Here is a 12816-nt window from a genome sequence, read left to right as displayed (position 1 = left end):
CTAAAACTTCCAACCTATCTGACCTCCCCCTGATGGCTCCGTACTATAAAGGTTCCTATAAAAAGTTTCAACGGCTCCATTAACTTTGTCCGCAGCGGGCACCAGCCTGCCACCCGAATCTCTGACCTGGATAATCTCCTGGGAAGCCCCTGCTGCCTCAACTGGCAAGCCAAGAGACAACTGGCCTTCTCCCCATATTCATCTGTAGCCCCCACCTCAAGCACTGCAACTGGCACACCGCCTTGTCCATATATAACAGGAAGCATCTTCAGCTTTTTTATGCTTGCCAGGAGCTCTGGGGTTGAGTCATTCGAATACCTGGGGTCTACTTCCAAAATGTCATCCACCAACTTTTGGCATTCCTCTCTAGCCTCCCTATCTATATATGCTTTGTACGATATGATCTCCCCTTTAATCATTGATTTTTGGGCCTCCCATAGAATGGAGCGCTAGACCGACCTATTCCCATTAAACCCCACATACTCGTCTATAGCCTCGATATCCATCCATAGAATCCCATGTCTGCTAATAACCCCACATCCAGCTCCGTGCCAGGTGCTGAGCCGAACATACCTCTAATACCGAATCTACTAAATAAGGTGCATGGTCTGAGATGACTATCAATGACACTCAGCTTTCCTCACCCCAGGAAACAGTCTATCCTAGAACATTATGTACTGGGGAAAAAAAAGAAAATGTCTTACACCCAGGCTGCATAAAGTGCCATGGATCGCGCCCCGCCCGACCTCTTCCATAAGCACCTTGACACCTTCAACTGGTCAAGTTTTAGGTGAAAAACACAATTCAAATCTCCCCCCAGAATCCATGTCCAAATTCACTCCTGTGGCCAAACATTTCATTAAAAGTATTACATCATCTCAATTTGTGGAATATACATTCACCAGCTAACCTCCAGCGTCCCAGTGACTATCACATACTTACCTCCCTGATCCACTAATACCCTTCCCGCAGAAAGCAGATCCTTTTGTTAATTAAAATTGCCACCCCCTGGCCCTGCTATCAAAGCCCGAGAGGAACACCTGGCTCACTCAGCCCTTTTGGAACATAGTCTGATTCCTCACCCGCAGGCGGTGAAGCACTGCATCGGCCCTTAAATTCTTCAGATGAGAGGAAACCTTTGATCGTTTCACCGGGCCCCCAGACTCCTAACATTCCAAGTGACTAGTCTGATTGGGAGTCTCTCTAACCCCCCCCCCCCTGCCAACTCAAGAACTTTCAAACTATCTCCCAACAAACGATGCTCCCTCCTCGCCACCCCCCCCCCCCCCACCCCCACCCCTCCAAACAAACATAAATTTTTCTCTTTTCTCATTTTCATTCCTTCCTCAGACTGAATGTGCAATTCAATCATGTTATGGCCACTACTACCTAGAGCCTCCTTTACTATGAGGTCATGAATGAATATTGTCTCATTGAGAATTACTAGGTCTGGAATAGCCTGCTCTAGGCCCTAGAAGGTGCTGCTCTAAGAAATTGTCGCAAAAACACTCTTATGACCTCGTCTTCCAGGTTACCATTGCCAATTTAATTTGTCCTGTATACCCTGCCCTACAATGTAGCTACTGTTAAGGGGTTCTGTAATCTACTCCCAAATGTGACTTCTTACCTTTGTTATTTGACACCTTGATCTTTAAACTGAAGGCCATATCTCACTATTGTATAATGTAATCCTTAATTAACAGAGCTACCCCATCACCTTTTCCTAGCTCCTGTCCTTCTGGCACTCTGTTGAGACAGTGAGTACTAGCAGCCTGTTCGATCATGGTGTCCATCACAGCTGAGGTCAGCCTGTTCCTCAGCTGACGTGTTGAGTTTGGAGCTTAGAACTGTCTTCTACATAATGATTATTAATACAATGTGCTTTAAAACACCTGAAGGAGCTTTGACTTTCTGCATGAAGCTGCTGCTTGGCGGCCTCATCATTGCATTCCTGACACGTGGGTATCAAACGTCTCATCGAACTGAAGGGATGAAATGGTCTCAGGTGTAGCTGCACTGCTGTGTAATGAGAGAGCTGAGTCTTAGGTTGCAAGGTCGAGGTGTTAATGACAAACCAGTCAAGTGGGCATTTGAACATAGGCAGTAAATTGAGTTATCTTGCACTCTGGGCAACCTTTCTATCTTATTGTGCATCATTGTTTCTGTGGTGTAGCTGGGTTCCTGAATCATTGCAGATTATTGTGCTCAAGCTTGATTCTGCGATCTTATCACCATCCCCACAAACCCTGCCAGTTCCTTTTCTCTCCAGTAATCAGCTCTGTCTCGGGCTTATCGGTTCTTTTAGCTGCTATAACTGAAACATTGAGAAAGTGGCCGTGGAGTGAGTGACAAGGATTTTTCAGCACCTTCCATATTCCAAAGGTTAATGCCAAAGGTGTGAGATTGCAGGTCTACTCAGACATTGTCCTGCGTCCTACTGTCCCAATAGCAACACTTGTATTTTTATAGGGCCTTTAATGGAACAAAATGCAATGGCAACAGGAGGAAAGCAGCGAGTGGTTCAGGTCTGGAATGCGCTGCCTGAGCGTATGGTGGAAGCAAGTTCAATTGAAGCATTCATAAGGGAATTAGACAGTTATCTGAAAAGGGAGAATGTACAGGGCTACAGGGTGAAGGCGGGAGAATGTCATTATTTTCAAGAAGAGTCGGGTTGTTCTTCCCAGTGTCCTGGCCAATATCTGTCCCTCAATCAACACCTAAAAAACAAATTTTGGGTCATTATGACTTAGTTGTTTCAGGAAGATTATTGTACACAAATTGCTGCCACATTTCCTACAGTGACTACGCTTCTAAATTACTTCAGTGGCTATGAAGCACTTTCCGACATCCAGTGATCATGAAAGGTACTATAGAATTCCAAGTCTTTAGTTGACTCTTTTAGCCTGACTAAACTAGGATCTGAAGGACATGTTCCTGTGAGATTGGGAGTACAGGGCGGCATAGTGGCACAATGGTTAGCACTACTACCTGACAGCGCCAGGGACCCGTGTTCAATTCCGGCCTTGGATGACTGTCTGTGTGGAGTTTGCATGTTCTCCCCCATGTCTATGGGTTTCCTCCGGGTGCCCCGGTTTCCTTCCACAGTCCCAAGATGTGCAGATTAGGTGGACTGACCATGCTAAATTGCCCTTTAGTGTTCAAAGATGTGCAGGTTAGGTGGAGTTACATGAGGAAGTGGGCCTAGGCAGGGTGCTCTTTCAGAGAGTCGGTGCAGACTCAGTGGCACGAATTGCCTCTTGATGCACTGTAGGGATTCTATGGAAAGTTCACTCCATTATTGTAAAGTTCTGTTTGAGGTTGTCCTCGTGTAAAGTTGGTAATATAGTGGGGCTATATTCAGCACTGAGGCTGTTATGATCACCTGAGAAACCAATAACCTTTTAAAAAGAAGTATGAACTTCTAGTTTGTAGCTGAAAGCATGACACAACATGTTTTAAGACTTTTACTGTAACAAGCAAACTAGGGGCAACATTGACTAAACATTATTTGTGTAGGCAACTTGTACTACTTCAAACAACCAAACAGAACTTTTCCCTTTTACATATAACACAACCAAAAAAATCCCACTTCACAATTATGCTTTACACTTTCTCTTCGGTAGATATTCAATTTTCCCAAAGTGAATCTTAAGTCCCTCGGGTGTACTTCTGATTTTTTCCTTTCCCAGCCTGGTAACCTTTAACCCCCAGAACTCTCATGTTGAGGGTTTTCTCTGGAGATTCTCCATCTAGCCCAAGCTAGATGAATCTTCCAAATTAGTTTCAATTCCACACAAATTTCATCCTTTCAATATGAGCTCAACCTCCCACTTGCATTCCTGAGAGGTGAACGTAGTTACATACAGCCTCTAGCTGCTCCCTCTCTCCTGGCAGACTAACTTGTCTGCCTGTTTCAGGAATATCTTTTCAGAAATCCCGTAACTTTATCTCACGTGGAGGTCCTCCTGATTCTTTCCCTCTCAAAGTCCAACTCCATGGAAATGTGAATCACATGGACCTTGTATCCACCCATAAAGGCTGATTAAGTATTCTTTAGACTTTCAATTCTGTTTTATTTTGAAATAAATGGACAATTTAAAGCAGAACTTTTACAACCCAACATTCTCAACACCATCCTGGCACTTTGGAGATTAGCAGTCTAACCACTGTAAATACAGATGCAAATGCTGCTACCATTGTCTTCCATGTGTGAACACGTTGTACCTTCTTTCCAGCAAAACAACCCAGATATGCGGGAGAGCATGTGCATGCAGGGGCACCCGCTTTAATCGTTAACAGCCACATCACCGAGGCCTGTTAGGCATACTTCAGAACGAGCCCCTTCATTTTATCCTAAAAAAGACAGTCCCAAAACATAGTGGTTTTTAAACCTCCTATTTGTAACAACCATTTGAAATTGACTCTGAAGCAGTAACTTGAATGGTTGGGACTGTGTTGCCCTTGATGTCTGCTAAAAGACAATGGCTGGATTTCTCCAGCCGCTTGCCTGGAAGGGAGGATTCTCTTCCCACCAGCAGAGCATCCTGCCCAGGAGTTCCCAGGCAGCATGGGGTGGCTTCAATGGGAATTTCCATTGTCAGTGGCAGGAGCAGAGGATCCCACTGCCAGCGAATGGCGCACCACCTCCCACTGCCGGGAAACATGCGGCTGGGAGGCCAGAGAATCCCTCCCAATGTCTGATCAGTTTAATTTGTTCTTCTTATTCTTGAAGTGGATGTTAGGAGAGAGAACATTTGCTGTCTGCTCAGGCCTCGCCTATTTAATGCATTGTGGTTTCAAAACAACCAGCGCTGACTAACCTCATTTGGGGACTTCTTAATTCTGTTGTGTTTGATGGTTTAGTAAGAAGCAATGCTGCATTGAAGGTTGGAAAGCCCATGGAGATGAAATGGGGTGGTGGAGAGGGAACCAGTGCAAAATGGGAGGTATGACTGCACTAGGGATGCAGAGTCTGTCATGGTATCTGTGATTGATTATGAATGCGGAGAGCGGCCCTTTAATATGCAGTTTGGGCTCAGAACAGTGGAGCTGAAGCGCTGAATGTATTTTTTACACCCGGTGTATTTTATATCAATACAATTCTTGAAATTGCCTTTTCACATTAAATGTTTGCTGGTATGAGGAGGACCAGGGGAATTGGAGCATTAAGGAATTTATGAAATTGTTTCCAAGGTTACTCAGTAAAGGTGCTGGTTAATTAATAGATTGCTCTGTCAGCCTGAACATTATTTTACACATCCCTTCAATCCAAAGAATTCTGCTCAGTTAAAGCTGGGAATTCCGTGTTTAACGATTGTCATCAGGAGTATGCAACACTTTCTCTGTTATTCGTACTTTCACAGAATTTTCAATTTTCCTTTCACATGGTGTGTTTCGCATTCTATTGTTCCACAGTAGTGCCTCATAGAATCCCGACAGTGCAGAAGGAGGCCATTTGACCCATCGAGTCTGCACCGATCCTTTTGAAAGATCACCCTCCCTAGGCCGAAGCCCCCGTCCCATTCCTGCAACCCCACCCTTCGAGGCAATCTACCTAATTGACACATCTTTGGACTGTGGGAGGAAACCAAAGCACCCGTAGGAAACCCACACAGACACTGGGAGAACGTGCAAACTCCACACAGACAGTCACCCGAGACTGGAATTGAACGCGGGTCTCTGGCACTGTGAGGCAGCAGTGCTAACCACTGTGCCACCATGCTGCCCCATGACTCCTGTTAAAAGTATTCAGTTTGCAAGCCATTACCAAGGGCGGCATGATGGCACAGTGGTTAGCACTGCTGCCTCACACTGCCAGAGACCCGAGTTCACGTCTGGCATTGGGTGACTGTCTGTGTGGAGTTTGCATATTCTCGCCTTGTCTGTGTGGGTTTCCTCCGGGTGCTCCAGTTTCCTCCTACATTCCAAAATGTTAAGTGGATTGGTCATGCTAAAATTACCCTTAGTGTCCATGGATGTAAAAACTATGTTACAGGGGATAAGGCTGGGAGGGTGGATGTGGGTAGAGTTCTTTTTCGGAGGCTCATTGCAGACTCGATGTGCTGAATGGCCTCCTTCTGCACTGTACGGATGTGACGATTCTGTTAAATTGTCTGGATTAACATCGGTGAATCTGACAGTGGGAGGTCAGAAAATGCATTGAATTACTTAGTCACCAGAGATTAAAGAATTTAATTTGACAATGTCAGCCATTTCCCCTGCACGTGCGCACACTCATCCATGCGCACACTCTTCCATGCGCACACTCTTCCATGCGCACACTCATCCATGCGCACACTCATCCATGCGCACACTCTTCCATGCGCACACTCTTCCATGCGCACACTCTTCCATGCGCACACTCTTCCATGCGCACACTCACCTGCGCGCACATACTTGCTCAACTCGCGGGTGCCCTTGCATGCACACGCTCTCCCGCATATCGCACAAGCCCTCTCCTGCATGCCCAAGCACACATTCCCCTTGTATGCACATGCACACACACGCTCTCCTGCATGTGCATGCATGCACATACGCACTCCATTCTTCCCCCTCATGTGCGCACACATACGCTCTCCCACATGTGCACGTGCATACATGCTATCCTGCCAGTGTACACAGCCACACACCCGCGTACACACACTCTTGCACACACTGTCACATGTTCTTACACACTCATGCTCTCACGCACTCTTTCGCACATACACGTGCTCTCACAGACAAACTTGCTCTTGCACAAGCTCTCACAAATGCACATGCTATTGCACGTGCACATACACATGCACACATACTCTATCATGCATATACTCTGATGAAAATGTTATTTTAATATTTTTGAAGATATAGTTTTGGTCTGTATATGCAATTAATTAAGCTGGGAACTGAGTGCCTGTGGAATTGAAACCGTCAAAAGGGCTAGATGTTAAAAGCTGGCATTTGAAGTGAATAGGGCCAAGTTGGAGGTCCTACAGGTAAACGCAACAAGGGTAGAAATTTGCATTAGGAGATAAGTGGGATGGGGGGTTTTAGCTTTTGAAATTAAAATTGAAGGTAAGTAGGAGTTTACAACTCAAGGAAAAGCAACGTTGAAATGTTATAAAGTATTATTTTGTCTGGGCAGCACGGTGGTGCAGTGGGTTAGCCCTGATGCCTCACGGCGCCGAGGTCCCAGGTTCGATCCCGGCTCTGGGTCACTGTCTGTGTGGAGTTTGCACATTCTCCCCGTGTTTGCGTGGATTTCGCCCCCACAACCCAAAGATGTGCAGGCTAGGTGGATTGGCCACGCTAAATTGCCCCTTAATTGGAAAGAATTAATTGGGTACTCTAAATTTAAAAAAAAGTATTATTTTGTCGAAGAGTGGGGGAAATAGTGAACATGAAAGATTTTTATATTTGACAATTAAGTTCAGAGAAATGTTTCGAACAATGGCTTTAAAGATGAAAGAGGAAAACCATCTTTAAGGAAAGGTTGGGAGCTGCATTGAGGGGAGAAGCTTCTTAAGACCCTGTGCCGTGTGCTGGAGAGAGTTGTAAAAAGAAGCAAAGTGAAGCAGTCTTCAACCATTCAGAAGAGTACCTGTTGTTTTCAGAAAGCAAGGTTTCTGTTCTAAAGCTTTTGTAATTCTCCACAGTGGAGTGAGGGAAGCCCTGGCATCTCAACAGCAACAGTGGATGCCTTGTAGTAATATTACTGGGATTTTTATAGTGTAATTATCCATGGAGACTGTTGCCTAAAGACATGCTTCTTGTGTGATTAATCTGGTGAAGGCCTTTTGGGGAGATGTTTTGTGAGACTAATTTCAATTATGTAAATATAATCTTGTCTGTTTAAGTTTTCTTTCCCTTATTTAATAAATGTTTTAATTTACGATTTAAAATGTGCAGAAGTGTTATTGGTAGTTGTGGCTCCTAACGTCAGCACACACAACTTCTCATAGTAAAAATACAAATTAAAATTCGTGAGAGTTTCCCTTTGGGTTTTGGTTTGCACGGCAATACCACCTGCCATATCATAGCAAAACGCACACACTCACATGCACATGTGCTCATTAACACTCACTCTTTAACACACACACACATGCTTGTTCACATGCAGGCGCACTTGTTCGCACTTCACACACTTATTCACATGAAGATACACTTGTTCACATGCAGACACACTCGCTCACACGCACTGTCATTGCACATATACTCATTCGCATGCAGACACGCAAGTTCTCACACACACAAACATACACACTCGTTCACATGCACACATACTTACTTACATATATGCAAACACACTTGTTCATTGCATACATATTTGCACACAGACACACTCATTCACATGCACACACACTCGTTCACACGCACACACACTTTGCAATAAAACACCACTACAGATTTTTAAAAAGGACCAGGTTGACTCTTAAGTGATTGCTAGAATTTTAGTGATTTCATGAGTGACCTTGTGAAACAAAGTATCCTAGAAGAGGGTGACTCTGTTGCCTGTTCCTTTAGAAACCGTGAGAATCCAGGGTAGAAATGCACAATTTTGCTAAACTGTAAACTCTTGGGACAGCCCTGGTAGGCGCGCAGCCTCTGCTAACATGGGAGCAATGGTTATACAGCTTGCTGACTTTCATTGTTGTTTTATCTTTTCCACAGGCTTACTCTGTGTATGATGAGGACATTGGCTATTGCCAGGGCCAGTCATTTCTCGCTGCTGTTCTTCTGCTGCATGTGAGTAGACTGTCCTACACATGAGAGATAGTTGTGCTACAATATGTGATGCTTCAGTCATGATTTCCAACCTGTCACAACAATCACTGTTCACATACCTGGTTGGGTAATAGGCCTATCAATGAGGCCAAGGTTCTGCAGTGGACATGTGGCCTAGGCTGAAACTCACCTCCATTATGTTTCATGTGAGAAGGTGCTCACATTTATCACATGACCTTCCAAACTGAAATGTGCAGGTTAGGAGGATGAAGGTAAAAGTTAAGAAAGACTTGCCATATGCAGGACCTGCCACAGCATGTCACAGTCAGGACATTTCAAGTACTTTTGCAATGCAGCTACTGTAGTTGCAGCAGACAATTTACTTATAACAAGATTCCACAAACAACAAACATCACACAGGTTATGCGGTCATTGGCATGGTGCTGTTAATGGGAGCTTGCTGTTTGAATATTGATTGCCACGTTTCTTTCACAATGACTAAATTTCAAAGTACTTATTCAGCAGGTGATTCTTTCCTTAGATTTCTAAACTTCTCTCTAGGCTTCTGGTACAAGTTCATATGCACTCTTATGTTTATTCTCACCTCACCATAATCCCTTGGTAGTGATGCAAACACTTCACTAACTCGACCTACCAACTTTATTTGAACCAACACTACCCACAAGGTCTTTGACCAATTCAATTGCTGAGCCATTTTCTCAAATGAGCTAAAAAAGGCTTTCACATCTTTCCTATCAAACCTTGGCAGTGCTTGAATATATTTAATCCTATCTCTACTAAGCTTTTGACTAGGAAGTGTTTTTTCCTTCCTCTAGACTTTCCTCAGCTTCTACCTTTAGCTCCAACATTTTCTGTTGATGGTCTCTTTGCAGTTCTAGTTTCTGAAGTCCAATTTCTCCCCCCTTTTCCTTTGTTTCTGCCATTGCCAATCTCTCTTTTTCCTTATCTCTTTCTTCCTTTGTTAATCTTACCATTTCCAGCTCAAACTTCCTCTTTTCCATTTTCTTTTGAAAAGCCCTCTTTTTTCCTTTTCTGCCCTCTCTCTTTCCTTTTCTACTGCCATTGCCAATTTCTCCTTTTCTTTCATTTCCAATTTATTCAGCTCTATTTATTCCTGTTCATCTTTTTCCTGCATTTCTAATTGTTTTATTTGTAATTGAATTCTAGCTAATTCCAATAATTCAGGCTGTGTCTCTGGCAAATTTAAATGCTGAGCTATTGCTTGTATTGTCTCTACCTTCCTCACCTCTTCAGATAAGGTTATCTGCAGTTTCTCCGCCAACCCCAAAAGTTTTGCTTTAATCACCCTTTATAAGCCTGCCTGAGTAATCTCTTGCACGCCAGGAAATGTTTTGCAACTGAAAGAGTCAACTCCAGTCAATCCCTATTTAAACTTCAAAACCTGAAAGAAAGCAATTGTTCCACACACACTCACTGTCTTTAAATTCGATAATCTCAAGCCAAACAAGGAACTGTATATTAATATCCCGATAAAGAGCCCCCACTTTTATTACGATCCCCGACCAGACCCCAACAATGGCTTAGAGTACTGGACCAAAACCCCAATAGTCTATATTAATTTTTTAAGTCTGAGGAAAGGATACCTCGCTTTGGGACTGATTTCACGCAAAATGGGGATACGGTATATTAAAACAAACTTTATTACTAACACAGTCTTAAAATCTTTAACATCACACCATAAAATACCTTACAATTTGCCTTTAAACAATGCTAATTAATACAGTGAATTAATACAATAACTGCTATCTTTATTCCCATAAAACAACAAAAAACCCATCTGGGCTCTCAATCCACTGTTAAACAAAGTTAGCACTTAAGAATATCTGCTTTCCAGAGGTGGAAAGAGTCTTTTGACATTGCTTTAAAGAAAATACCTGAATCCTGTCAGAACTATGCAAAAACTCTGGTTGTATTTCTTCAGAAGCTGCTTCAGCTTGTTTCAGCTCACCTTCTAACTACCTGGAAAGAAACTGCGAATCTGTTTACAGACATTTCTTTTAACTGAACTGAGATACTTAACTTCTGCTCACATCTCAATAGGATTTCTTTTAAAAACGTGACGGCAGCAGTCATACACACACTAACCAAGGCTTTTAACCCAACCCTTACTGCACCTAATACATAAAGTACAATATATCTGAAATTTCTACATTCATCACATAAGCGGCACTGTTTAAAATAAGAGGTCACTCATTTAAGACAAAGATAAGGAGATATTTTTTTCTCTGAGGGTTGTGAGGCTTTGGAACTCTCTCAAAAGGCAGTGGAAGCAGAGTCTTTGAATATTTTTAAGGCAATGCTGGATAGATTCTTGATTAACAAAGGGGTGAAAGGTTATCGGAAGTTTGCACTTTCTCCCCGTGTCTGTGTGGGTTTCCTCCGGGTGCTCCGGTTTCCTCCCACAGTTAAAAGATATGCACGTTGGGTGGATTGGCCATGATAAAAATTGGCCCTTAGTGTCTGAAAGGTTAGGTGAGGTTGCCAGGATAGGACCGGAAGAATGGGCCTGGGTGGGGTGCTCTTTCAGAGGATTGGTGCAGACACAATGGCCTCCTTCTGTACTGTAGAGATTTTCTGAATGGAGGAGCAGGCTTGAAGATCAGAGTGGCCGCCTACTGCTCCTAATTCGTATGTCCATATGTTCCCTGTCTAGTGGAGTCAAGGTGACAGGAGGACAGGAATTGCCTGCTGTGTAGTTTACAGAAGGAATGCTCCAAGCTGCTATTCTGAGTGTTATTAACCTGGCCCTCAAACCCAGGGTTGCTTCTTGCTGGTTAGCCTGTTTGAATCTTGCTGAATCTTGAGGTATCAGTGGTGGTTCATTGTAGTTTTCACTGGTTTGGGTGGTGAACTGATGATGCAGACACCGGTTTGCTAATTTTAGCTACATCCCCAATTTTCTGCTTAAGCCACACAACCTGGAATTAACTCTCAGCATTATTTGCAAATGAGTAGATTCCTGGAATGAAAATTAACATGTGAGCTCCAAGGCAGACCCATGTGTCTATGTTGCCAGTTAATGGGATTGCGTACAATATGAGCAGTATTGCTAGTGTTTTTGCACAGATAAAGATTGCTCAGGGCCCTCCCAGGACATGGCATCCAATACGGTGGGAGTAGATCTACGGCCTCAGGAACCAATTGAATATCGCTGCAGTCACTTGCGGTGGCTCCGAAATAACTGGAGCTCTGAGATTTCTGTCCTCCGAAATCCTTCCAAGATGCCCTTGGGGGTTTGACCCGCGCCACCCTTCACTTAGCCTCCAGAAGATTTACTGAGGATGTTCCAGGGGGTCTGTCAATACTTCCTCGATTAGGGCAGCGAGAAGCACATTTTTGTTCTTGTGAAGGCGGTAAAGAGAAAGTGCTGACATTTCTACAACACATTTCACAACTGCAGACATCCCAAAATGCTTTACAGCCAAATCTTGGCATTCGATATAGCTCTTGAAGGAATTTGAAATAGCTCTTGGGGCTCAAGGGATACGGCGGGGGGAAGGTGGAATCAGGGTATTGAACTTGGATGATCAACCATGATCATGATGAATGGCGGAGCAGCCTTGAAGTGCCAAATCACCACCTCCTGCTTCTATTCTCTATGTTTCTATGAAGTACTTTTGAAGTTCAGTCGCTGTTGTAATGGAGGGAACATGGCAGGATTCCACAAACGACAATATGATAATGACCAGATCATATGTCTCTGTGACGTTGGTTTAGGGATAAATATTCTCCCGAACACCTGGGTACTCCCCTGGTCTTTGAAAACTGCCATTGGAATTGTTCACATCTGTCGGAGAGGGCAGACAGGATGTTGATTTAGTGTCTTGTCAAATTTTGCAGTGCTCCTTTAATACTGCACTTGGTGTATCAGCCTAGGTTATGTGTTCAAGTTTCTGGACCCACAACCACTGACTCAGGAGGATGCTCCCCACTGGGCCACACCAGACATGAGTAGTTCATGCACTCTGTCAAAAAGCCTTACAGGGACTTTTGTGAGGGCCACGAAGAATCCAGCACGAGTTTTAAGGAGACAAAGTAATAACATTTATTTACAATAACATATATATATATACA

General features: G+C 43.8%; 1 protein-coding gene across 2 annotated transcripts in view; it reads left to right on the top strand.

The window, feature by feature from the left end:
* rabgap1l (RAB GTPase activating protein 1-like) overlaps positions 1-12816 on the top strand; it is a 934074-nt gene that overhangs the window by 628700 nt on the left and 292558 nt on the right. For both annotated transcript variants that reach the window (XM_072511773.1, XM_072511772.1), the window contains one exon: positions 8647-8721. In XM_072511773.1, coding sequence (XP_072367874.1) covers positions 8647-8721 — 75 coding nt within the window. The remainder of the gene's footprint in view (positions 1-8646; positions 8722-12816) is intronic.

The sequence above is a fragment of the Scyliorhinus torazame genome, chromosome 7 (assembly GCF_047496885.1).
Source record: "Scyliorhinus torazame isolate Kashiwa2021f chromosome 7, sScyTor2.1, whole genome shotgun sequence".
NCBI classification, from domain to species: Eukaryota; Metazoa; Chordata; class Chondrichthyes; order Carcharhiniformes; family Scyliorhinidae; genus Scyliorhinus; species Scyliorhinus torazame.
The sequence above is the reverse complement of the archived record's forward strand: the minus strand, read 5'-3'. Positions and strand labels throughout refer to the sequence as shown.